The 25,651-nt window shown below is 44.0% G+C and overlaps 2 protein-coding genes across 20 annotated transcripts in view; one reads left to right on the top strand and one right to left on the bottom strand.

Moving 5' to 3' along the window:
* The window catches only part of LOC110492173 (protein phosphatase 1 regulatory subunit 12B), a 38,038-nt gene extending 23,146 nt beyond the window's left edge, over nt 1-14,892 (top strand). Inside the window, exons 6-13 of one of the 15 annotated variants that reach the window (XM_036947119.1) lie at nt 2,157-2,173; nt 3,880-4,024; nt 4,437-4,541; nt 4,820-4,870; nt 9,340-9,544; nt 10,258-10,308; nt 10,748-10,838; nt 13,758-14,892. In XM_036947119.1, coding sequence (XP_036803014.1) covers nt 2,157-2,173; nt 3,880-4,024; nt 4,437-4,541; nt 4,820-4,870; nt 9,340-9,544; nt 10,258-10,308; nt 10,748-10,838; nt 13,758-13,764 — 672 coding nt within the window. In that variant the 3' untranslated portion in view covers nt 13,765-14,892. Of the gene's footprint in view, nt 1-2,156; nt 2,174-3,879; nt 4,025-4,436; nt 4,542-4,819; nt 4,871-9,339; nt 9,545-10,257; nt 10,309-10,744; nt 10,840-12,286 lie in introns of all 15 variants that reach the window. The other 14 variants (XM_036947116.1, XM_036947117.1, XM_036947118.1 and 11 more) reach the window with 14 other exon arrangements.
* Nucleotides 14,893-15,028: 136 nt separating this feature from the next.
* LOC110492174 (synaptotagmin-2) overlaps nt 15,029-25,651 on the bottom strand; it is a 76,270-nt gene continuing 65,647 nt past the window's right edge. For all 5 annotated transcript variants that reach the window (XM_021566254.2, XM_021566253.2, XM_036947127.1 and 2 more), the window contains 4 exons: nt 23,308-23,475; nt 22,968-23,085; nt 22,334-22,467; nt 15,029-21,605 (listed from right to left, as the gene is read on the bottom strand). In XM_021566254.2, the coding sequence (XP_021421929.1) occupies nt 21,390-21,605; nt 22,334-22,467; nt 22,968-23,085; nt 23,308-23,475 (636 nt within the window). In that variant the 3' untranslated portion in view covers nt 15,029-21,389. The remainder of the gene's footprint in view (nt 21,606-22,333; nt 22,468-22,967; nt 23,086-23,307; nt 23,476-25,651) is intronic.

Here is a 25,651-nt window from a genome sequence, read left to right as displayed (position 1 = left end):
CAGGGCTGGTGTAACTGAGTCAGGTTTGTAGGCCTCCGTGCTCGCACACGCTTTTTCAGTTATGCTCACACATTTTCTATAGGATTGAGGTCAGGGCTTTGTGATGGCCACTCCAATACCTTGACTTTGTTGTTGATGAGCCATTTTGTCACAACTTTGGAAGTATGCTTGGGGTCATTGTCCATTTGTGACCAAGATTTTACTTCCTGACCGATGTCTTGAGATGTTGCTTCAATATATCCAAATCATTTTCCTGTCCCATGATGCCATCTATTTTGTGAAGTGCACCAGTCCCTCCTGCAGCAAAGCACCCCCACAACATGATACTGCCACCCCCGTGCTTTACGGTTGGGATGGTGTTCTTCGGCTTGCAAGCCTCCCCCTTTTTCCTCCAAACATAACGATGGTCATTATGGCCAAACAGTTCTATTTTTGTTTCATCAGACCAGAGGACATTTCTCCAAAAAGTACGATCTTTGTCCCCATGTGCAGTTGCAAACCGTAGTCTGGTGGTTTTGTGGCGGTTTTGGAGCAGTGACTTCTTCCTTGGTGGGCAGACATTCAGGTTATGTCGATATAGGACTCGTTTTACTGTGAATATAGATTATCTTGTACCTGTTTCCTCCAGCATCTTCACAAGGTCCTTTGCTGTTGTTCTGGGATTGATTTGCACTTTTCACACCAAAGTAAGTTCATCTATAGGAGACAGAATGCGTCTCCTTCCTGAGCGGTTTGACGGCTGCATGGTTCCATGGTGTTTATACTTGCGTACTATTGTTTGTACAGATGAACGTGGTACCTTCAGGCGTTTGGAAATTGCCCCAAAGGATGATCCAGACTTGTGGAGGTCTACAATTGTTTTCTGAGGTCTTGGCTGATTTCTTTTTATTTTCCCATGATGTCAAGCAAAGAGGCACTGAGTTTGAAGGTAGGCCTTGAAATACATCCACAGGTACACCTCCAATTGACTCAAATGATGTCAATTAGCCTATCAGAAGCTTCTTAAGCCATGATGTACTTTTCTGGAATTTTACTAGCTGTTTAAAGGCACAATCAACTTAGTGTATGTAAACGTCTGACCCACTGGAATTGTGATACAGTGAATTATAAGTGAAATAATCTGTCTGTAAACAATTGTTGGGAAAATGACTTGTGTCATGCACAAAGTAGATGTCCTAACCGACTTGCCAAAACTATAGTTGGTTAACCATACATTTGTGGAGTGGTTGAGAAACGAGATTCAATGATTCCAACATAATTGTATGTAAACTTCCGACTTCAACTGTATATAAAAATATATACTGTATATGTATTAGGTGTTGTTTGACATTTACTGTATTGATTGATAGGAACTAGAAACATAAGCATTTCACTGCATCTGCAATAACATTTGAACATTGTGTTGATAGGCCTAGTCATTACTGAGTGCAGACAATCATATTTGATGCCTTCCACACTAAGAACAGAGAGCACAGATGGAAACTGAAGATAAACATGTTGGACCGGACATATTCTAGACTTTACACTTTATTCAAGTAAATGGCTAATATCTGTACACAATTTACCCAACTGAAAGGCAGTAAACACCTCCGGTCAGGCCTGGGCAGCCATGCAGTCATATAGTCAGGACCAGATCACGCCAAGCCAGAATGTGTCCCAAATGGTATCCTATTCCCTACACCCCCATAGGGCTCTGGTTAAAAGCAGTGCACTAAATAGGGAATAGGGTGCTATTTGAGACACAGACATTATGATATGGCGGATACCCTGAGGTCATCACTTGGAGTCTGTCACCCAGTAAACTGGGACCTTTAGAGACATGATGGCAAACACTCACTTAAAGATTAACAGGGCTTACTAGAGAAGGATGTGCCAGAGAAGGAGAGAAGAGCATGCAGGGTCCCGTGAATGATATATCACAAGCAGATCACTTGTGTAGGCCTATGCAATCCCTGTCCTTTGGGACACAAGGCATCTGAACACAATGTGGCTTGGATGTTACAAAGGTTCTCTTTTTCTTTGCATGGTGTCCTAATGGAAAATATTTTAGTCTCTGGTTGATACTTCATACAATGGAAATGTCTCAGATTGATTTCATACAGTAAAAGCTGTTTGTGATTACGTTTCTGACTTCACTTTTCTCTGTTCATTTTCAGCATGACAGGGCATCAAGGTAAGTACAGATTTAGATATTCCTTCTCTTGCGTTCTTCTAAATTTGAGATCTATTTTTGTTTTTTAGCTCATGAGATATACAGAACCAGTCAAAAGTTTGGACATGTCTACTCCTTCAAGGGTTTTTCCTTATTTTTACTATTTTCTACATTGTTGAATAATAGTGAAGACATCAAAACTATGAAATAACACATATGGAATCATGTAGTAACCAAAAAAGTGTTAATCAAATCAAAATAGATTTTAGATTTTAGATTCTTCAAAGTAGCCACCCTTTGCCTTGATGACAGCTTTGCACACTCTTGGCATCCTCTCAACCAGCTTCACCTGGAATGCTTTTCAGGAGTTCCCACATATGCTGAGCACTTGTTGGCTGCTTAACCTTCACTATGTGGTCCAACTCATCCCAAACCATCTCAATTGGGTTGGGTGATTGTGGAGGCCAGGTCATCTGATGCAGCACTCCATAATTCTCCTTCTTGGTCAAATAGCCCTTACACAGCCTGGAGGTGTGTTGGGTCATTGCCCTGTTCGAAAACAAATGATAGTCCTACTAAGCACAAATCAGATGGGATGGCTTATTGCTGCAGAATGCTGTGTTAGCCATGCTGGTTTAGTGTGCCTTGAATTCTAAATAAATCAGCAACAATGTCACCAGCAAAGCATCATCACACCACCTCCTCTATGCTACACGGTGGGAACCACACATGCAGAGATCTTCCATTCTCCTTCTCTGCATGTCACAAAGACACAGGGTTTTGAACCAAAAATCTCAAATTTGGACTCATCAGACCGAAGGACAGATCTGCAAAGGTCTAATGTACATTACTCCTGTTTCTTGGCCCAAGCAAGTCTCTTTGTATTATTGGCGTCCTTTAGTAGTGGTTTCTTTGCAGCAATTTGACCATGAAGGCCTGATTCATGCAGTCTCCTCTGAACTGTTGATGTTGAGATGTGTCTGTTACTTGAACTCTGTGAAGCATTTATATGTGCTGAAATTTCTGAGGCCGGTAACTCTAATGTACTTGTCCTCTGCAGCAGAGGTAACTCTGGGTCTTTATTTCCTGTGGCGGTCCTCATGAGAGCCAGTTTCATCATAGCGCTTGTTTTTTTTGACTGCACTTTAAGAAATATTTTAAAGTTCTTGAAATGTTCTGTATTGACTGACCTTCATATCTTAAAGTAGTGATGGACTGTTGTTTCTCTTTGCTTATTTGTGCTGTTCCTGCCATAATATGGACTTGGTCTTTTACCAAAGAGTACTGTCTTCTGTATACCAACCCTACCTTGTCACAACACAACTGATTGGCTCAAATGCATTAAGAAAGAAAAAATATTTTAACAAGGCACACCTGTTAATTGAAACGCATTCCATGTGACTACCTCATGAATCTGGTTGAGAGAATGCCAATAGTGTGCAAAGCTGTCATCAAGGCAAAGGTTGGTTTTTTTGAAGAATCTCAAATCTCAAATATATTTTGATTTATTTAACACTTTTTTGGTTACTACATGATTCCATAGTTTTGATGTCTTCCTTATTATTCTACAATGTAGAAAACAGTAAAAATAAAGAAAGACCTTTTGAATGAGTAGCTGTGTCCACACTTTTGACTGGTACTGTACATACAGCACTCCAAATATATTTATCTATGTCAATGTTTCAACAACAATGTATGTCAGTGTTTCAACACTGTTGCAATGTCAGCTGTGTTCCTCCCAGGTTGGACTCTGGTGGTGGGGACAGCAAGGCTGAACCCCTGGGCAGAACCAGCTCCTACACACGGAGGGAGACCAGACTGGCAGCATTGAACAAGCAGGAGGATGACACCAGCCCCAGGGACTACAAGAAGGTAGGCGTACTGTCGGACCCAGAAGGGAAGCAGAATTTTTTTTTCAATTTTTTTTTTATCTTAGACTAACTGGTAAACAAACAAAAAAACATACAGTACCAGTCAAAAGTTTGGAGACACCTACTCATTCAAGGGTTTTTCTAAATACTGTAGTTACTATTTTTCTACATTGTAGACATCAAAACTATGAACTAACACATAGAGTGTAGTCATGTAGTAACCAAAAAAAAAAAGTTTAAAACAAATCCAAATATATTTTATAGTTGAGATTCTTCAAGATGTCCACCTTTTGCCTTGATGACAGTTTTGATTCACCTGGTGCAGAGCTGGACTATCATAGGACAAATGTTTACATATGATAAGGTGTCTCCAAGTGGCATAAGCATTAACCCTTTGGTTTGTCCTCTTTCAGATGTATGAAGACGCCTTGGCAGAGAATGACAAGCTCAAGTCCCGGCTGGATGACAGCAAACACGAGCTGACCAAGATCCGCTCCCAGCTGGACAAAGTCAACCAGGTACAGTAATACTGCACACAACATTGACACTGTCCTGTATAGCCATCTGTAGACTATCTTAATTAAGTTCAGTCTAGTTCACACGTCTCAACAACATGCATATTGCATGTTAGCAATACATTGTTCAAAGCAACCGCAAGATGATTAGAGAATGAACCAGTGTACCCCCCACAAAGTTGTCAAACATACTGTATATAAAATTCAGTTTTATCCCATTTTAAATCAACCCACTGCATTATTTTTTCACTTTGTGATAACAGTGCCACTCTGTCTTACAGAAACAGGACAGAATCTCTGAAAGATCCACTGTACTTGAATCAGAAAAAAGGGTATTTATCACTTGTTCTAAAATCTTGAGGGCTTCTTTTTCTTTTTTTTTCACAAAGCCATCTGCCTCATCTACTTGATTTCACCACTCCAATTCTCTTTCAACCCTGACAGCTTGACGTCAACATTTTATTTCACTCTCCTCTTTTTTTTCTTCCCTGCCACGCCCTGATCTGTTTCACCTGTCTTAGTGATTGTCTCCACCCACCTCCAGGTGTCCCCTGTTTTCCCCATTAGTCCCCGGTGTATTTATCCCTGTGTTTCCTGTCTCTCTGTGCCAGTTCGTCTTGTTTTGCCAAGTCAACCAACGTTTCTCCTAGCTCCTATTTTTCCCAGTCTCTGTTTTTTCCTAGCCCTCCTGGTTTTGACCCTTGCCTGTCCTGAGTCTGAATCCGCCGGCCTGACCACTCTGCCTGTCCTGACATCAAGCTTGCCTATCCCCTGGTACTGTTTGGACTCTGTTTGGACTCTGGTAGAGGAACTCTCTCCTGTCCCCGACCTGTCTTTTTCCTACCTCTTTTGGTGTAATAAATATAGGAGCTCCACCATCTGCCTCCTGTGTCTGCATTTGGGTCTCACTTTGTGCCCTTATAGTACAAACTGGCCATGACAGACCCAGCAGACTTGGAACATTTCCGTCGAACATTCCCTGCAGGGAGCCACCATTGAGAGGCATGAGGAGCTACTGCTGGACCTTTTAGAAGGGCTTCGTTCCCTGACCGAACGCCACAACCAAGGGTTCAAAGGCTATTATGGAGCAAATCAGTGAGTTAGCTCCTAGGCAGCCCGCCACCTCTGAAACCTCCTAACCACCCAGTAACCTTTCTACTACTAGTGGATTTGATTTGTTTTTCTACTACTAGTGGATTTGCTGTGTAGGAGCAGCAATCCGCTGTGTGCCATAGTTTGGAGGAATTCATGGCAGAAGTGAAGAAGGTTTTCGATTCTCCCGTGCCCGAGAGAGAGGCGGCTCAAACTACTACAGGTTCATCAGAACTCCTGTAGCGTGGCAGACTACGCAGTAGATTTTTGCACATTGGCTGCCGAGAGTTCCTGGAATCCGGAGGCTCTGTTTGACACCTTCCTCCACGGACTGTCAGAGGGGATAAAGGACAAGCTCGCAGCTTGGGAAATACCACGGGACCTCAATTTCCTCATCGCCCTGGCAATCAGGATTGATGGGCGCCTACGAGAACGCCGGTGTGAGAGGAGGTTGGGTCTCGAGAACACTCATTCGTCTGCTGATGCTGGTACCCCTCCGGAATCCGGAAATCCCCGAAGTTGGTATATCTGAGAAGAGCTGAAAACACCCGAAGTTCCCAGAGAATCATTGGCAACGGGTGAGTTGGATTCTCCTGAGCCCATGCAACTGGGAAGAGCTAGGTTATCGGTTGGGGAACGCTCACGTAGTTTGCATTCTAACTGTTGTCTGTGCAGTGGAGGGGCGGGACATTATATAGCCACTTGCCCGGCTAAGAAACCCTTTTTAGTGGGTACAAGTACTCTGGTGAGCCAGACTGGGAGTCCCCTAACTTCCATCACCAGTCCACCTTTTTTGTGATTCTGCTGTGGGGAAACCAGTCTGTCTCTCCGGGTGCTCATTGACTCTGGGGCTGATGAAAGTTTTATGGATGCTACCATGGTTTCTGAATTAAGTATTCCCACTCAACTTCTCTCTGTCCCCATGGATGCAAGGGCACTGGACGGCTGCTCTATTGGAAGAGTCACCCGTAGCACTGTGCCCGTTCATATACGGGTATCAGGAAACCAAAGTGAGACCATTCAGTTCCTCCTCATCTTTTTTTCCTCTCTTCCTATGGTTTGGGATTTTCTTGGCTCCAGAAACACAGTCTTGTTATTGACTGGACCACGAGCTCCATCCTGGGTTGGAGCCCGTTTTGTCATTCTCATTGCCTAAAAGCGGCACAGACGTCCTTGAGACGTCTCCCTCAGGACGTAAGCAAATCCACGGATGTCTCTGCCATCCCCACTGAGTACCATGACCTCCTGGAGGTCTTCAGTAAGGCATGGGCTACTTCTCTTCCCCCGTACCATCCTATGATTGTGCCATTGATCTCCTCCCAGGCACCACACCACCTTGTGGTCGTCTATATTCTCTATCCGGCCCAGAGACCAAGCCCATGGAAGAGTACATTGAGGATTCTCTAGGTACTGGAGGCATGCGTCTGTCTGCATGTCCTGCCGGCGCGGGGTTTGTCTTTGTGGAAAAGGACAAGAACCTGCGTCCATGCATTAACTACTGGGGTCTGAATGATATAACGATCAAGAATTGTTACCCCCCTACCACTCCTCTCCTCGGCCTTTGAACCTCTCCAGGTGACCAACATTTTTTCCAAACTGGACCTTCGGAATGCCTACCACCTGGTTTGGATACTCTAAGGAGATGAGTGGAAGACAGCATTTAACACAGCCAGTGGACATTATGAGTACCAGGTCATGTTTGGACTCATCAACGTCCCCGCTGTCTTCCAAGCTCTGGTAAACGATGTGCTCCAGGACTTGCTAAACCGTTTCGTGTTCATCTACCTTGACGACATCCTGTTTTTTTCCCGGTCTGCCCAAGAACACGTTCTTCATGTCAGACAAGTCCTTCAGCGCCTCCTGGAGAACCAATTGTTGGTGAAAGCCGAGAAGTGTGAGTTCCACCGCTCTGCAATCTCCTTTCTGGGATATGCCATCACTGATGGAAATGTCCAAATGAATCCTGAAAAAGTGAAGCAGTGGTAGTGGCCTCAACCTACGTCCAGGGTGCAGTTACGTTTCCTGGGGTTCGCTACAGCCATTTCATTCGGGGCTACAGCACCCTGGCAGCACCCCTCTCTGCACTCACCTCTCCCAAAGTACCGTTCACATGGTCTCCAGCGGTTGACAGAGACCTTGTGGACCTGAGGCATCGGTTCACCACAGCACCCATCCTCGTCCATCCGGATCTATCCCGTCAATTTGTGGTAGAGGTTGACGCTTCTGATATTGGAGTGGGGGCCATCCTGCACCAGCAATCTGCCCAGGACCAGAAGCTCCATCCCTATGCCTTCTTGTTCCATCGTCTCAATTCTGCAGAGAGGAACTACGACCTAGGCAACCGAGAACTTCTGCCGGTCAAGATGGAGCTGGAAGAGTGGAGACACTTGCTGGAAGGAGCAGAACAGCCATTCTTGGTTTGGACCGACCATAAACATTTTGAATATCTCCGTACAGCCAAGCGCCTTAACTCCAGGCAGGCCTGGTGGGCTTTATTGTGCACCAGATTCAACTTCACCATTTCCTACCGCCCAGGTTCCAAAAATGTGAAGCCTGACACCCTCTCCCGCCAATACAGTTCCTCTGCCACACCCCCGGTCTCCGAAACCATTCTCCCTACCTCATGCATTGCGGCTTCACTTGATTGGGGTATTGTAACCTTGGTCCGCAAGGCACAACATTTCCAGCCTGGACCTAAATGGGGCCCGGCTAACCGGTTGTTTGTCCCTAACTCAATATGATCCTGGAATGGGCTCATTCCTCCAGGCTGACCTGTCATCCAGGTTCCCGTTGTACCCTAGCTTTTGTTCGACAATGTTTCTGGTGGCCCACAATGGTTCCTGACATCTCTGCCTTCGTCGCCACGTGCACAGTGTGCTCAGAACAAGACTCCACGGTAAGCTCCTTCTGGCCTCCTTCAGCCACTACCTGTCCCTCATTGTCCCTGGTCCTATATCTCTCTGGACTTTGTCACTGGGCTCCCTCCATCTGATGGTAACACTGTCATTCTGACGGTATTAGACCGGTTCTCCAAGGCTGCCCATTCCATCCCGGCACAGCTTATGGTGCAGCACGTCTTCTGGATCCATGGACTTCCGGTGGACATGGTCTCCAACCGGGGTCCTTAGTTCTTGTCTCAGTTCTGGAAGGCGTTCTGCACCCTTATTGGGTCATCGGCCAGCCTGTCCTCCAGATTCCATCCCCAATCCAATGGCCAGTCGGAGCGAGCTAACCAGGACCTAGAAACCACCCTAAGATGCCTGGTCTCAACCAACCGCACTACCTGAAGCCAACAACTGGTCTGGGTGGATTATGCCCGGAAAACCCTTCCTTATGCAGCCACGGGACTCTCCCCTTTTGAGTGCTATCAACCTTCAATCTTACCAGAACAAGAGCAGGAGGTTAACGTACCCTCGGACCAGATGTTTGTCCACTGCTGTCGATGTACCTGGAGAAGAGCTCGTGCGGCACTTCTCAAGACCCACTCCAGGTATCGTCGATAAGCGGACCACCGCCAGCCTCCAGCTCCCCACTACCGCAGAGGGTATGGCTTTCCACTCGGGACCTGCCCCGTTTCATGGGGTCCTTTTCCCATCTCTAGGGTCCTTAGTTCCACTGCTGTCCATCTTGTTTTACCGCGTACTCACCCAACTTTCCATGTGTTTAGGATTAAGCACGTGCCTCACAGCCCTTTATCTTCTGTCTCCAGGCCCATCCCTCCCACCGTGTCATCGATGGCCATCCAGCATACACGGTTCAACGTCTCCTTGGTGTTCGACCATGTGGCAGGGGTTTACAGTACCTGGTTGACTGGGAGGGTTATGGCCCAGAGGAGAGGTGCTGGGTTCCCGCTAGAGACATCCTGGACCCGGCCCTCATTGCCGACTTTCACCGCCGAAATCCCGGTCAGCCAGGTATGCGCCCATGTAGGACACCAGGTGGCGTCCCTAGAGGGGGGGGGGGTACTGTCATGCCCTGATCTGTTTCACCTGTCTTGGTGATTGTCTCCACCCACCTCCAGGTGTCTCCTGTTTTCCCCATTAGTCCCTGGTGTATTTATCCCTGCGTTTCCTGTCTCTCTGTGCCAGGTCGTCTTGTTTTGCCAAGTCAACAAGCGTTTCTCCTAGCTCCTATTCTTCCCAGTCTCTGTTTTTTCCTAGCCCTCCTGGTTTTGACCCTTGCCTGTCCTGGCGCCGAATCTGCCTGTTCTGACCTCGAGCCTGCCTGTCCCCTGGTACTGTTTGGACTCGAACCTGTTCACTGAACCCCTGCCTGTCCTGACCTCGAGCCTGCCTATCCCCTGGTACTGTTTGGACTCTGACCTGGTTTATGAACTGTCGCCTGTCCCCGACCTGTCTTTTGCCTACCTCTTTTGGTGTAATAAATATCGGAGCTCCTCCATCTGCCTCCTGTGTCTGCATTTGGGTCTCACCTTGTGCCCTTATAATCTCTTTTCTTCTGATCTCTTCCATGTCATATTACTGTGTGTTGGTTTCTGTATGTTCATTCCACTATGGGCTCATTATCATGTGTGAGAATTGAAAAATAACTCAACTTAAGATTTCTACTTTTAACATCCATTTTGATTCTGACCCGAATGACCTGTTCTAACATTTACCCTTCTCAGGAAAAACAGGCTCTGGAGAAGAGGGTAACAGACATGGAGGAGGAGCTCAAGGTAAGGCCTTCACTGTAACAGGAAGGGCGGAGGTCAGCACAAGGCTCTGCTTGGTAATTATAGGAAAACAGGTGAGGTTGAGGGAGTAGGCCAAATTTCAGGCTCATTATCCAGCATCATTCTGAGTATTCCCTGCCAAGGTCAGGGCTCAGGAAAGGGAGTGAGAAACTCCACGCTGCTACAGTCACACACCCAGCAGCACAGCCTGCTGTCTGTTATAGGCTACACATATTTAGCATTTCAAAGAGCAAGGGGGAGAGCAAAACAGCAGCAGGATATCATTCAGGACTGAGTAGACGTGAACCTAATGTAAGTTGGAACCACTTCTAGCAATATCCAAAGGTTATGATGACTACTCAGCATGTGACACAGAGATGTGAGACGGAAGACGGGAACAGAATGTTTGACCCCATGTTGTGACCCCATGTTGCCTCAGCAGGAAGCTGCCCCAGTGAGAAATTTCCGCTGTGGGTACCAGCCCTGAGCCCCAAGCATGAGGCAGGCTGGCTCAGGGCCAGGGAGGGGGGACGGTGAGTGGTCTGGTCGCCACCGAGAAGTGATTGACACCTGCCTGTCACCTCACCTCTTTAGAGACCTGGGCATGAACACATGTCTGTGCACACAAACATACACATTGCACACGTTAGAGTACATACACCAGATACGTATGTAAAGTCATATCCCAGCAGGCTGGCTGTAATGTCATTACAACAAGAAACCAGGTTGCTTGGATGTCATTGCAACCAGTTTTGCTCACTGGGATAGAGATATGCACATGCAACATTATACTGACATGCTTTCCCCTATTCACATATTCTGGTGTGTTTCTATACTTTTCCCTGTGCCACAGTGTCTGTCCAATGTGTGGAAATTCTGGTTACTCCCTATGGCTCACTGATCTTTGGTTTTCTTCTTTTGAATAAAGGGCTAGGATTATTCCTGTCAGCCTCTGAAACTTCAGCTCTGGCAACATTTGGGAATTTATCTACAGGGCTTAGTGAAGTCAGCTCTGGTAGATATCAAAGAGATCAAGAGCGTTAAAACATCATGATGGATAACTATGCATTCTCTCTCAATCTCACCCCTCTGGCTCTCTCCTCTCTACTCTCTCTCTCCACTCCAAGATAAACTTTTCAATGGTGGTCCTTCAGAACAGTGTGTTGTGAAAGGCTTACCGAGACAGCACAGAGGAACATTCTGACATATCCATGAATTTTTCAGTCCGAGTAAAGGCAGACTTCAAATGTTTCCTCCAAAGTGCCCTGGGGTGTTAGCAGCTGGATCTCCTCAATCTCTTTCTCCCTAGTCTTCTCTCTTTCTCTCTAGCCTCACTGGGCTTCTCTCTTCCTTTTCCCCCAGCTTTTCCCTTCCCTTCAGGCTAATCTTAACTTCTTCCCGTTCTACCTGACTTTCTTCTCCTCTCTGGGTTGCTGAGGGGAAGCCTCTGAGGCCACTCTCTGAGCCACATGGGGCTCGACTTTCCTCTGTCTCTGTGTGTGCTGCCTCCTTGCGTGCCTGTGGTTTCCCTTAGGAACGGCGTCAATCCCCAGACCTGATGTTTACCTCAGTCTTGCCAGGGAAATTAATATTTTCCATTTTCCTATAACTTATTGGGCTCTCTTACTTATGCTGAAATGTAATGTTATATTGAAAGTCCCCTGCCCACTTCTCACCCCAGCATGACTGACAAGCTATGTAATCCATACAGCATCTCCCCAGCCACTGCCTTTTTAAAACTGCCCAGGTTTGTGGAGAGCAGAACTTAGGATAGCTCCTTGCTGTGCTTAGCTTTTCTTTTGCCTAGATTTTTCTTGTTTCCTTTTACAGTATCTATTTGTGTGAATGTCGTTGAGGAGCTCCTCAGTGTGTACGTCTGCCTCTGTGCGTGACTGTGTGTGTTTATATCTCGGTCTCCTCCCGTGCACTGGCCTGCCCCCCTGCTCTGTCTTTCTGTCTCTCCATCTTCCTGTGTGTATAGGCCCTCCCTGTTCTGGCACTGCGGAGCGGCAATGAGCGTCTCTTGGCTGAGAACAGGGCCATGCTGCGTGTCCTCACCCACCTTTCCCAGATGGCCTCCCTGCCTGAGACAGAGGACCTCTAACCCGCCCTGTCCCCCAAGCCTCCACCTCTCTACCCCCCTCTTCCTCAGCCACACATCCTCCTCTGCCTTCCTCCTCCTGATTCTCCTCCTGCTGCACCTCCTCCCCTCTCTGCTGCTGTGCTGCTGTACTCTTCTCAGGCAGGTTCCGCCCACCTCTCACTCCTCCACCTTTGGCCTCTCTCACTCATGTGAGAGTAAAACCCCTCTCCCTAAATAATCTTGTGACCGCTGCCTTTAAATCTATTTTGAGCTACATAGCTGCATAGGCGAATTACTAGGCTGTGTAGAGACCAGGACAGTAGTAGTTGCAGCCTAACGTTTCTCCAGTGGTTATTATTACAGTATAGTCAAGTGAGTCACTTAATCAACAGCTTGAACGAACCCAGAAACAGTCTGGATGGTGCTTGAGAGACTGCTGCATGGCCGAGTGCCGAAGTCACCAATGGGACCTTGTGTAGGGATTAACATTTCATTGTTTGCCTCTTGCTACAGTGTCCAATGTAGTGGCTGACAGGGAATTTGACATTTTGAACTAGTACATTTTGTCTCAATCATGTGGCAATGGAATGTGTAATCTCATTGGCATCCATTAACTCACTAAACCCTTTTCCACTGGCCCAAAAAACATGTGCACATTAGTGTGTGTGTGTGTGTGTGTGCGTGTGCGTGTGTGCTACATACAGCTTTGACGGAGACAGAACAGGACAAACAGTCCTTGTTCTCCAGGGGCATTGGCAGTATGCATCATCAAATATAATACATAACAATATGTTGCTATTTGATTGTGGTAACTGGACTAGACAGGGGTGAAGAGATGAGTGCATCATCGTCTGTGTTGGCTTTTTCATGCAAGCACAAAATGTTATTGTTCACTGCACTGTCTGTGGGGGATGGGGGAGATTTTGACAAAGATTGTGGCTATTTTTAATCATTACTCATGCTGTGGGAGATGACCTAGATTGAGGAAGTTGATCGCCTTGCATCTCTCTCCCTTTCGGTTCGCAGTTTGCAAATAGAACCATACTCCCAAATAATGTCCCTATCATACTGTATCAGCATGCTCTCATTGCTGGAAGCTAGTCTTTTGTCCACCCTTTGCATGTCGTGACTGTAGAGTTCAATCATTTAGCAATGAGTTCTTGGTGATTTAAATATTGAATATCATTCCTAATTCGCCTAAAAATGATAAACAATGTTTATATCATTTCTGTCAATGTCCCTCAGCAGAAGGAACATAGACAAGGCAGTGTCCCTTCCACATATTTCTGTCTACAGTATGTGTCACCGCTGTTCCCTACAGAGAACAAGCTACCATGACAATCTAATGCTGCTCTCTCTGTTCCTGTAGGTCTTGACAGAGCTCAAATCAGACAACCAAAGACTGAAGGACGAGAACGGGGCTCTGATTCGTGTCATCAGCAAGTTGTCCAAGTAAAAGGGTGGTGCCCCCTGTAAAAAGTCAGACACTTCCCCGATGCTTGCAACATGTCACTATCATTAGCATTCGGTACCCTCCCACCCTGACACTGAACCATGGTGCTTAGTGACACCTACCTGCCAGCTGTTCTCAGAGGCATGGTGAGGAACCTTCCAAATCCGGATGACCCCTGCCTCGACCCTTGACCTCTATGCTCTTAGGCCCACTTCATACCAGTAGGTCAAAGGTGTGAAGAGCACACAGCGTCCGCACAAAGAGAATGTTGGTCTGGGGTACAGTAAACTGCGAAGCTCCAGGCCAGCAATCTAAACAATATCACATCCACATATTTTACCTGTACATCACAAACATACTGTATTTATTTTGTGCTTCATTGTGCACTGCAAAAACAACTTTATTTTTCTCAAACTACTGAAAAAGCACTCATAGGAATTACTTTCAATAATCTTTCATTGCAGTGATAACATTACACATTGCCATGAATGCTTCTGATGTGAGATGTTGTGACTTGTTTATGATTAATCTTTCTGGTTTGTAGTTCAATTTCCGTCACAGACCCTTTTCTCTGAGCTGCTCATCAGTGTGGTCTACTATAGTCTCTGAGATGTCACATTTGTTAAGATATTTTAATAATTTATTTATGCATTTTTTGGTTTAGAATCTTTGAACCTATACTCAACTATATTTGTACCGATATAGTATTAATGTGTCCTATTAAACCGTACCGTTGGAGCCCACATAGTAACTTATGTTGGAAGATGGACAGCCTCTTTTTATTTCTAGTGAAACATGTACATGATTTGTAATGCACAGGGAACAACATACAAGGGCCTTCTTTATGTGCCTTTCCTTAAAGACCAATACAGCTATCAGTCTAATGAACTGTACGTATATTTAAAGACAGTATTTTATGTTGAAATAACTTTACCGTGTATGTTATACGAGACCGAAATACTGACATTCTACTTGTACACACAGCTGTGGTTTGATCGCTTGCTTAATAAACTATAGATGGTTAAATAATAAATCATCTGAGTTCTCACTACCAATGTGCCATAAATTCCAGATATCTTGCGAAATTAATGGGTAGCTCATAATCCAGCCCTCTGATGCTGAAGTTGAAATCCCCTTGTAAAGAACAAAGTCAAGTCGTGATGCACAGACAACACATGAATCCAAGCTAATTAAAAGGCCTTTATTTCCTATTTGTTTCGTACAGAGCTGGTAACACTTATGATAGATCTGTATTGAGTTATTTGGTTCCCTCGATAACTTTACAAGGATCCTCGATGCTCATCCGCTGACGGGCTGTAGGGAGTTTGTATTTGAGCAACGTTTTGTGTCCAGTCAAGGGCTAAAGCATGCGATCCACAGTAGGCACAAGTACTGACATGAACACACGCACCACAACACTAAGACACAGAGAAACACAGCCTGAGGACGCACAATCTCATGGTCCTCTGGGGCTTAAAAAGAGGATGAAGAGAGAACAAAGGAAAACAGTCTTTCGGAATACAATCCTAGTATGGAGAATGAGGAGTGAAGGAAAAGTTCAAGGAGTTGGTACTATTCTGCGCATTTTGGCAGTACTGTATATATATCCATGTTGTAAACGTGAAGGACGACGTTCCTCTGAAAATCTGTCATTAGAATTCTGGATCCAAAGACCTCCGCGAGCCCAGTTCCACAACAACAGCACATTAATGGTAAGACAAAACAGTGACTTCATGGTGGAAAAGTTCAATAATTGTCTCTTCAATTGGCCCTACTGCAGTTTCGCATTCTTAATATCACACAAAGAAACACAACACTAACCTAGTGATTATTACAGTACAAAGCGAGCTACACAAACAGAGACAGGAGAACACATTGTTAGGTGGTGAGTGACCTATGCCCAATGACACCCCCTAACACATTGCGGACATGGAAGTTGGAGAATATGATGGACTCTAGTTTGGAGAGTTTCTCTTTAAGTCCCATTGACCCCTTTTTATAATGTACTTAAATGTCATTTAATAGAAACAAAGCAGCCAGTAGTACAAAATAACTGTGGTATGTAGTGTGTGAATCATCATGCTCTCAATCCGTTGTTTCTCCCCTGCTGAGATATAGCCTACAGTTAGTTTCTGAAGCAGTTGTGCATAAGGTAGATACAGTTTATCAATTTAGGCTATCAGAAAATCTGTAATCGTATAATAGCAATCATTTTAAACTCTATTAACCATTGTAAATAAAAACCTGTTTGTTAATTATTTTCATCACCACAAATGTACAATTAGGCATGGTTTATGTATTCTGGGCATGCTGATATATATGTTTAGGTATAGTAAGTTGCAGTAGTACTGTGTTTTTGCACTGCTTTTTGTTCCTATGACACAGGGGTTCTCAAAGTGGGGTCCATGGTCATATCTCAAATCATATTTCAGGTTCAATGAATCTGTGGAATAAGTTTAGAGGGTGTAATACAATGTCATATTATTCATCTAGAATCTATGTTCTTAACCCTGGGCAACATGGGCCTGGGAGGCTCACAGGGATGATGGTATCCACAGTGCTCCACCAATTATCCATTTTTCTTCTGAAAAATGATTGTACCTCCCCCACATGTAAATGCTTTGTAATTTAAAGCGAGAATCCTTAGATGCTACATCCATTTTTGGTATGGAATACCTTAATATAACTTATAAATGCCTCATGAGCTTAGTTCAACTGTACCCTATCAGAACCCAAAATATAAGCTTGTTTTACTCCAATGTTTGTAAACAACGTAAACGTAAACAAACACTGCATAGCCTCAACATATTGTTAAAACTATCATTTTGATTGTGTGGGTGGTCAGTCCTTGTAGTCCATAGCTCTGTCTATGCATTTAAGAGTTGTTACATTTCTCCAGGCCCATCACTCAGCTTTTTACCAAAACAAGAGTTCTTTGTTATTGTTTCAATTTAGATAGGGTTTCCCAAACTCAGTCCTCAGGACACCAAGGGGTGCACCTTTTGGTTTTTGCCATAGTACTCCACAGCTGATTCAAATAATCATCACGTTTTAATCATTTGAATCATCTGTGTGGTGTTAGGGAAACAACAAAAAAAACTTCCAACTTTAAAACATTTTCTCTCTGCATCATTGCAAAATTGTGTAGAATTGCAGGATATTAGCTTGAAAACGGCAACATTTTCTCAGATGCCAAGAGGTGGGCCTTTAAAATGTCCTTAGTCTGGCCATGCACTTCCGAAGTAATAGTAAAACTCCCTGTATGCTATATATATATATTTATATATTTTTTTTATCTCACTCAAGTTATGAGGGGGTCCCTGATGAATTTGCTATCATAAAAGGGGTCACCGGCTCCAAAAAGTTTGAGAACCTCTGCTATAACACACATACATAAATACAGACAAACACACAGTTCTCAGTCTCTTTCCTCCATAGACCTAACTGTCCAGCTGGTGGTCTTGATTGCGATGACCGTGGCAGTGTAAAACGCATTGAAACAATCTTTTTGACACAAATGTGCTGTATATTAACCTTTAATGAAAGTTATCTTATCGTCTAATCTGCATCCGCATCAGTGGAATTATTTTGGCTCTGAAATAGATTCAAACAGATTACTGATGAGGATTTTCATAGAATTGTAAATATAGATGGATATACTGGCAGTATTTTAGAAAGACACTGACATCTTCAACTGGATCGGCACGAACGGTCACAGTCCAACAGGTTCGATTGTAACATTGAGTGAAGAAGCAACATCAATGATCCTGCTATTACATCAGACAACACTGTTATTATTTAAATAGTGTTGCCATTAGACGAAATGTCGACTTGACACAGCTAGTTTCCATCAAAGTGGCTAAGAATATGCTGTAGATTATTTATCTTAACTTTACCGTTTACCATGAACGCACCAGATGTTGATCAAAAAAATGATACTGAGGCTTGGCATTGTTACAAGTTAGATATAGATTGTTTGGCATATCGTTGATCACAATATATCATATGTATAAGTCATGTCTGTAAAGCCACTGGAGATGAAAACTCAGCTGTTCCGTGACAGCATAGTTCCTATAGAGGGGTCCATAGACCGCAGTCAGGGTCCTAAATGAATTGCACTCCGCCCAAGGATCACCGACAGACCAGCCTGACACACAGTTGGATCATGTAAATGTTCTGCATGCCGCCTTTTGAATATTTCCGATAGCATCTTTTGACATAAGAAGACCATGACCCATGATTCCTACTATCAAAACAAGGCATATACAAATGACATCACAGGAAAAAAATCTGCTACTACATTTAGAAAATAAAGACAGCTTCAACAACTTCATAGTAGAAAACAAAATCACATCCACTCTACTAAACTCACAACTGCTCAGTATTTTGCCTTCTGGAATCTAGATGAGTACAGAGTTCTGAAGGTAATGTAGAAGAGAAACACTGAACTAGGAATATATAGATGTGTCATCAAAAACACTTCTCTAACTCTAGTTACTCAGCAGAGCTCTAAAGAGCTAGGTGCTTGAGTCTTATGGCTTTAGTTTTGATCTAATTCAACTATCGGTATACACATACACATATTCCTTTAATAAACACTGTCAAATATCCAGAATTGCAAAAGGGTATCAGGTCATTAAACCAACGCAAAGTGAAACAAAACCAACAAATGTACAATAGGGGGCTTTTTGTCCACAGTGTGGAGATGTGTGGATTCAGTTCTGTCTCATTTCAGCATTGGCACTGATCATTGGAGAGTTCCACTTTGGGATATATGTATTTCTTGAACTGTGAGACCCCTAAATGTTTGATATTTGTAAAGAAAACAACAATAAACTTAAATAATCACAAAATAAAACATTGTATGAATAAATACATATGAAATAAATGATGATTAGTCCAAATGAAATAGCACAAGGAGTTAGATAGCGAGCATGCAGCTACGTTTTCATCCTACATGAACTCACACACAGTACTTCACAGCGCACTTGCTCAAAAGTTCAGGCGTGGACAGGATCGTATTTCTAATATATTATGACATTCTCTCCAATAACCCATTCATGGAAAATAATACACATTTGATTCATTTCGAAAATATACTGTGCATCGTTTTCCCCCATTGTTACAGTATTAAAATGACAAATGACACCCACATACGTACACAAGATATAATTGCTTTATCTCTAAAACATGCTCTTATGTACAGTATTTTGTAGAAACATGCATGAACTATGTATATAGGAAACTACACACCGATGGGTTGTTTGATTACTTGCATGTTGTCTTTTCTTTAGTGTTGCTTTTTGAACATAGAGAAGAAACTAAATGTAAAACATAACTAATCTGACCCCTACTGGACATATACATGAAGAAATGGTTGTCCAATAGAGAAAAGTAATAAATTAACCAACAATCACTACTGTAATTCCCAAAAACGTACAGTATAAAAGTTATCAAACTGTTAAAACATTAAATTGCTTTGCTTGTTCTTTAACACAATCAAGTCGTTGTTCCTACCATTTAGTTTTTTTGAACAAGATGGTGCACAGGAACAATTCATGTTCCATCAAATGACCAGGGTGGCTCTTATCTAATTATATATTTGCTTGGACTTTTACATGTTTAAGAGGGTAAGCAAATTGTACATTTCATTCAGTCATATGACCACTTTTATAATCAAATTTATCCCAAGAGAAAAGTCAAAGTGTAAAAATCACTCATTCAAGTGAGGGATCCGAGGAGCAGCATTTGACTAAAACGTGTCTCTTTCCCAATCAGCAGACTTTCTAATATGAGACCTGACTTGTGTGGCTGTACACTCCACAACCAACTCAAACTCACAACATCTCGTCACAAAAACAACATAGATCAAAGAACAACGTCTATAACCACATAACAGAGTGATATCCAGTATAGTGCAATTGGACTCAGCAGTTTGGCCATCTGTGTATAACATACACACAACAGTACCCCCTTCCAGACCTTATCCTTTCAATCAAACTTAAGAGAAAATGTTCTCAGAACAATCAAAGTATAGTCACAAGACAGGCAAGGTTACATATGATCAAACCAAACAAACAAAAACAATGATTCGCTCAAATTCCCTCTCTTGCTCTTGTTTTTTTTTTTTTTTTCTTTTACCAGGAATTATTCATCATAAAATAAATTGTTAAAGCTCTGGTTTTTGGAGAGTAGGATAAGCAGAACAGAACATTTGGATTTAAAGTGCTTGAGGAATAAAAGTGTTTGAAGTTGAAAATAAGAGGGTGAGTAAAAAACAACACAGCTAATTGGAAGGCGTCCCTGGTAGTTGAGAATTGCTTATTTCATTTCTTAGAAGGCTTGTCTCCTTTATGACTGTAAGACGGATACAGGGATTCCTTTGAAGAAGTGAAATCCTTGTTGTGAATCCATGACTAATGGCAGTAGCACTGAACAGGGAGATAGATTATATATACTAGAGGCATTGGAGGAGAAGGTGGTAGATTGCAGGCAGTAGAATAGACACCTGACAAACAACATTGTGTCAACCAGGGTCCCATTCAGTCCTTTGATATAGATATTCTCTCTCTCTCTCGCATGCTTTCCCAGCATAGCCCAAGCTAGACCCTTACAGTGGCTCATAGTCCCTTTATCCTAAACACGTTTCACATCTCAACTCTGGTGATTGACAGCCACAAACTGTGTTATCGAGAGACACTCTAGAGAGACTATCCCCTGGTTAATTTCAGTGATATACTTAGACTAGTCTCAGATCATTGAACAAGAAACCAATCCAGCACCAGACAGAGGTTTTCAAATCATGTTGCGGAGCATTTTGAATGACAACCCGTTTAGAAAGAAAGGCATGACGTTTCAGTTTTCTCTCAGTGTACCTGAGAATATGGGTGAGCAGATGAGCTAATGATCAAAAAGGCAGTGTGTTAACAGTGTGGGGTATCTGGATATTGGCTATCCCTACGCTTTACCCAACTCTAGGAATGTAGTTCAAACTAATGTAATCTAGTCAGTAAGTAACTGGCAGGTGTGGAGCATGGTGCAACAATACACCCAAGGAATGAACCTGCTTGTGTTTTTCCTCTATTACATGGCAGTATAAAGCATTTTAAGTATTAAGCAGTATTGAAGCAAACGTTTTCTCTAAGGGGAGGGGGTTGAAAAGGTACAGAAAGAGTGAATACATGGTTGTACTTTCCTCATCCCACATCACATCGGACTCCTGTTTTCACACGCTAGGCTTCTATCTTCATGATAACATGTTACTAACTGCAACCCCAATACAAATGTATGTTTCCAATGCAATCAAATGAGTAATCTGTCTCGTAACATCTCCTTGTGGAATGGCACAGCTGAGGGGGAATACAACGCTTTTCTATCCTAGAATGTTTTCATCACGTCAATTAGGATATGTATATTTATGTATATTTTGCGGTGAAGGGTGTAGAATCGGTTGGTGTGTTGGTTTGGAATGTAGTATTGGGAGATGTGTATGACCAGGGGTGAGGTGGATAGGTAGGTTTGGGTATGGGTGTTTGGGGTAGAGGAGGTTTACTTCTTGGCGTTCAGGGCTGCCAGCGAAGCATCAATCTCCTCCTCGGGCTGCAGTGGATGCCACTGAGCGATGGGGCGGCGAGGGTTGGCCAGCATGTCGGACCAGTGCTTCAGCTGGGTGCCCGTCGCCTTGCTGCCCACCCAGATCTTTCCGATGGCGTCGTTTTTACCAATCTTGTCATAATCCAGCACTGTGACCACAGCTTGGATTTTCTAGGGAATGAGAAAAAGAAAGGTGTTACAGTATTGGCATTTATAATGATCTTACAGAATACAATTGCATCATCTAATTCCATGGTGCCTCTGGGCACTTTGTTCCCACCCAGCTGTACACATTACTGTCATTTAGGGTGTATCATCCAATTCCACAGGTATTAAAGCAATGATACACAAGGGGGTGTGATTTAATTCTGGTTTTAGCACGGCGTGCTAATCAGCCCTCTGAGAAACAGAGACGCTCTGATGCATATAGATGGAGCTACTAGCAGCCCAGGCAGGAAACTCCCTTCAGCATGGATGATGTTGTTGCACTGCCAGTGCATGTTAATCACATCCACTTCCTCCTACACCTCATCAGCATACTGTACATGTATGTTTTTAAGTGTATGTCTTAAGTATGTCACATCATCCACAGCTTTGTGATATAGTATATGTTGGTTTGATCTATGCCCTTACTTGACTGTGGTAGGATAATTAGCTAAGTGCCTTTCCTCGCGGGCACATTTGAAGGGATCAGTTGAGATGTATTTGCCATTGACCATTCTGTGTAATTAAGAGGAAGTCTGCATAAACTAACTAACTAACTAACTAACTGTCTGTCTGTCTGTCTGTCTGTCTGTCTGTCTGTCTGTCTGTCTGTCTGTCTGTCTGTCTGTCTGTCTGTCTGTCTGTCTGTCTGTCTGTATGTCTGTGTGTGCTTTGTTCCCAGCTGTACACTCTACCTGCATCTGCTCAATAGGGATCTCAAAGCTGAAGGACTCGTTGTAGTATGGATTCAGAGTGTTCTTCTTCACCGTGGTCTTCTTCTTCTTCAGACGCTTGCCGTTCTGCATCAAGTTGATCTTCACATAGGGATCTGCACACAGAGCCAGCGATACACACAGCCAGGTATTAAAACAAGCCTGATCACAGACACACATGGCTGCAATGCAGTAAACCGCCAGCAGATGGTTGCAGTGCAGTTTAGCTGAAGGGAGTGGAGCTACTGAAAGGAGAGTGGTGGGTACTGCAGAGTCAGCACGTGAGCACAGACTGAATCGCCCCGGAGATTGGCTGCTTGCAATGTAGTCTACAGCAGCAAGGTTTGACTGGTATTTAGCCTCTACCACATTATAATGCACAAAGAAACACTGAAAATAGCTGTATTCTTTTTTTATTAGCTCTCTAATGGGAATACAGATTTGGGTTTCATACTATGTGAATGGAGGTAGAATACTGGTGCTTACAGCACAATGTCCTTGTCCTTGACCAAGGGGAACACATGGAAACAGGATATGGGAGGTAGGGACAGCTTAAACTCAACAGTGCATCTGTTTCCAGTGTTTTGTTCACAGTGATTATCTTTCCATATTTCACCTGACAGTCCTCCCACGTCCATCTTCTTGAGGTTCTTGGCCTCCAGGATGCAGATGGTGAGTTTCCCGGCAGTGGGCACGTAGCGCAGAGAGATGCAGATATCTCCCAGCTTCTCTTGCTGCGTGTGGGATGGGAGAAGAGGGTGAAGAGGAGAACACAACGTATTCAATGTAATAACATTCATCCTCAATGTTCATTGTATGCATGTCCTTACCCATAAGAAACACCTATATAAGGGAACCATTCACACCATGAGGATAAAAATCGTTCTGAACTGATATTCAGAACATGATATTTCAAAGGACTGAGTGAAAGTGGGGAGATAGTACTCCACATTTACCTCTTCTTTCTCTGCACTGTCCAGGTCCCTCCACTCCTCCAGTGGCTGGGCCAGGTCCAGTTTGTGCAAGGGTAGTTTCACCTCCCCGATGACGTCGTGCTTAGAGAAGCGGTCAAAGTCAAAGACCTGCATGACCAAAGTCTTGCCACCCATCTCTTGGAATGGAATCTGAAAAACATCAACATTACTAGCACCATCTTTTATAGATGTTACCCTCTGAAGCAAGAACACCTTTGCTTAGCTGAGGAGAGTGTTAACGAGTCTTTGAGAACAGGTTTGCCAATGCCATTTCAGATTTGTTTTTAACCTGTTCTACATACTTTGACCTTGAATGATAAGAGCCAGACATGCACAAATAGCTGTATGTAGCATCCAAAGAATCTCACAATATGGAAGTGCATAAATGAGGGCAGAGTATCTTGGACCTCTTTGGTCATCTCTATAATGGGTCTGGACTGTATTTCCCTGCAATGAGAGCTGATGCTCTCTCTGCCCCCAGAGAAGTGATGGGCGTATGGGAATGATTAGTGGGATAAAAGGAACAGAGGGCGAGAGCCAGCCTGAATTGTGTGCTGCTCACTCAGCAGAACAAAACAGTACAGCCTGTCAGCAGTCAAACGGGAGGAAGGGAGGTGGCGTTCTCCTTTAACTGGATCGCAATCCCATCCTATCCCCTGCTCAGATCAGCTCAGCTCAATCCCATCCTATCCCCTGCTCAGATCAGCTCAATCCCATCCTATCCCCTGCTCAGATCAGATCAGCTCAACTCAATCCCATCCTATCCCCTGCTCAGATCAGCTCAGCACAATCCCATCCTATCCCCTGATCAGATCAGCTCAGCACAATCCCATCCTATCCCCTGCTCAGATCAGCTCAGCACAATCCCATCCTATCCCCTGCTCAGATCAGATCAGCTCAGCTCAATCCCATCCTATCCCCTGCTCAGATCAGCACAGCTCAATCCCATCCTATCCCCTGCTCAGATCAGATCAGCTCAGCTCAATCCCATCCTATCCCCTGCTCAGATCAGCTCAGCACAATCCCATCCTATCCCCTGCTCAGATCAGCTCAGCTCAATCCCATCCTATCCCCTGCTCAGATCAGCTCAGCACAATCCCATCCTATCCCCTGCTCAGATCAGCTCAGCACAATCCCATCCTATCCCCTGCTCAGATCAGATCAGCTCAGCTCAATCCCATCCTATCCCCTGCTCAGATCAGCTCAGCTCAATCCCATCCTATCCCCTGCTCAGATCAGATCAGCTCAGCTCAATCCCATCCTATCCCCTGCTCAGATCAGCTCAGCACAATCCCATCCTATCCTCTGCTCAGATCAGCTCAGCTCAATCCCATCCTATCCCCTGCTCAGATCAGCTCAGCACAATCCCATCCTATCCCCTGCTCAGATCAGCTCAGCACAATCCCATCCTATCCCCTGCTCAGATCAGATTGGCTCAGCTCAATCCCATCCTATCCCCTGCTCACATCAGCTCAGCTCAGCTCAATACCATCCTATCCCCTGCTCAGATCAGCTCAGCTCAATCCCATCCTATCCCCTGCTCAGATCAGCTCAGCTCAATCCCATCCTATCCCCTGCTCAGATCAGCTCAGCTCATAGGCTTCAAAAGTTCTGCTTTATCACTGGCCAAGCTCTTCCAGTCACATTCTCTAGCCAGAATTGAGTTTAATGAATAGTCTATACATCTGATCTCCATCATATGCACACAGATGCGCGCACACACACACACACACCCACTAACATTAATGAAAGCACCTGGGAACAGACTGTAGCTTTAATTAGATTCTAACATTGGGACGCTTGAGGCTATTCCTGGTTGCTGAAATTAGAGTCATATATATACACCGTACACATTAGACAGTGGTTACACAATATCTGAAGAATAGCTTGTAAGTCATGGTTCATAAATCATCTAATAATGTCTTTGAACTTCAGATATTACCAGATATATGGCATTTTTATGATAGTTTTATACGATAGGGATATATTTCTACCCTAATTTAATGAAACAAACACGAGGGAAAAATAGAGATTGTTTTAAAGGAGGACTACTCTTATAAAGAATAGGTGTGTGTAAAAGCATCTGAGCATCTACACATGCAAGGCGCTGACTCTTGTGGAGGCTAGCTGGTATCAGATGCAGGGAGTCTGCAGTGGATTGGGAAATCTCCATTATTTTATTTATCCGTTATTTTACCAGGTAAGTTGAATGAGAACACGTTCTCATTTGCTGCAACGACCTGGGGAAGAGTTACAGGGGAGAGGAGGGGGATGAATAAACCAATTGTAAACTGGGGATTATTAGGTGACCGTGATGGTTTGAGGG

Source organism: Oncorhynchus mykiss, chromosome 16 (genome assembly GCF_013265735.2).
Source record: "Oncorhynchus mykiss isolate Arlee chromosome 16, USDA_OmykA_1.1, whole genome shotgun sequence".
NCBI lineage: Eukaryota > Metazoa > Chordata > Actinopteri > Salmoniformes > Salmonidae > Oncorhynchus > Oncorhynchus mykiss.
The sequence above is the reverse complement of the archived record's forward strand: the minus strand, read 5'-3'. Positions and strand labels throughout refer to the sequence as shown.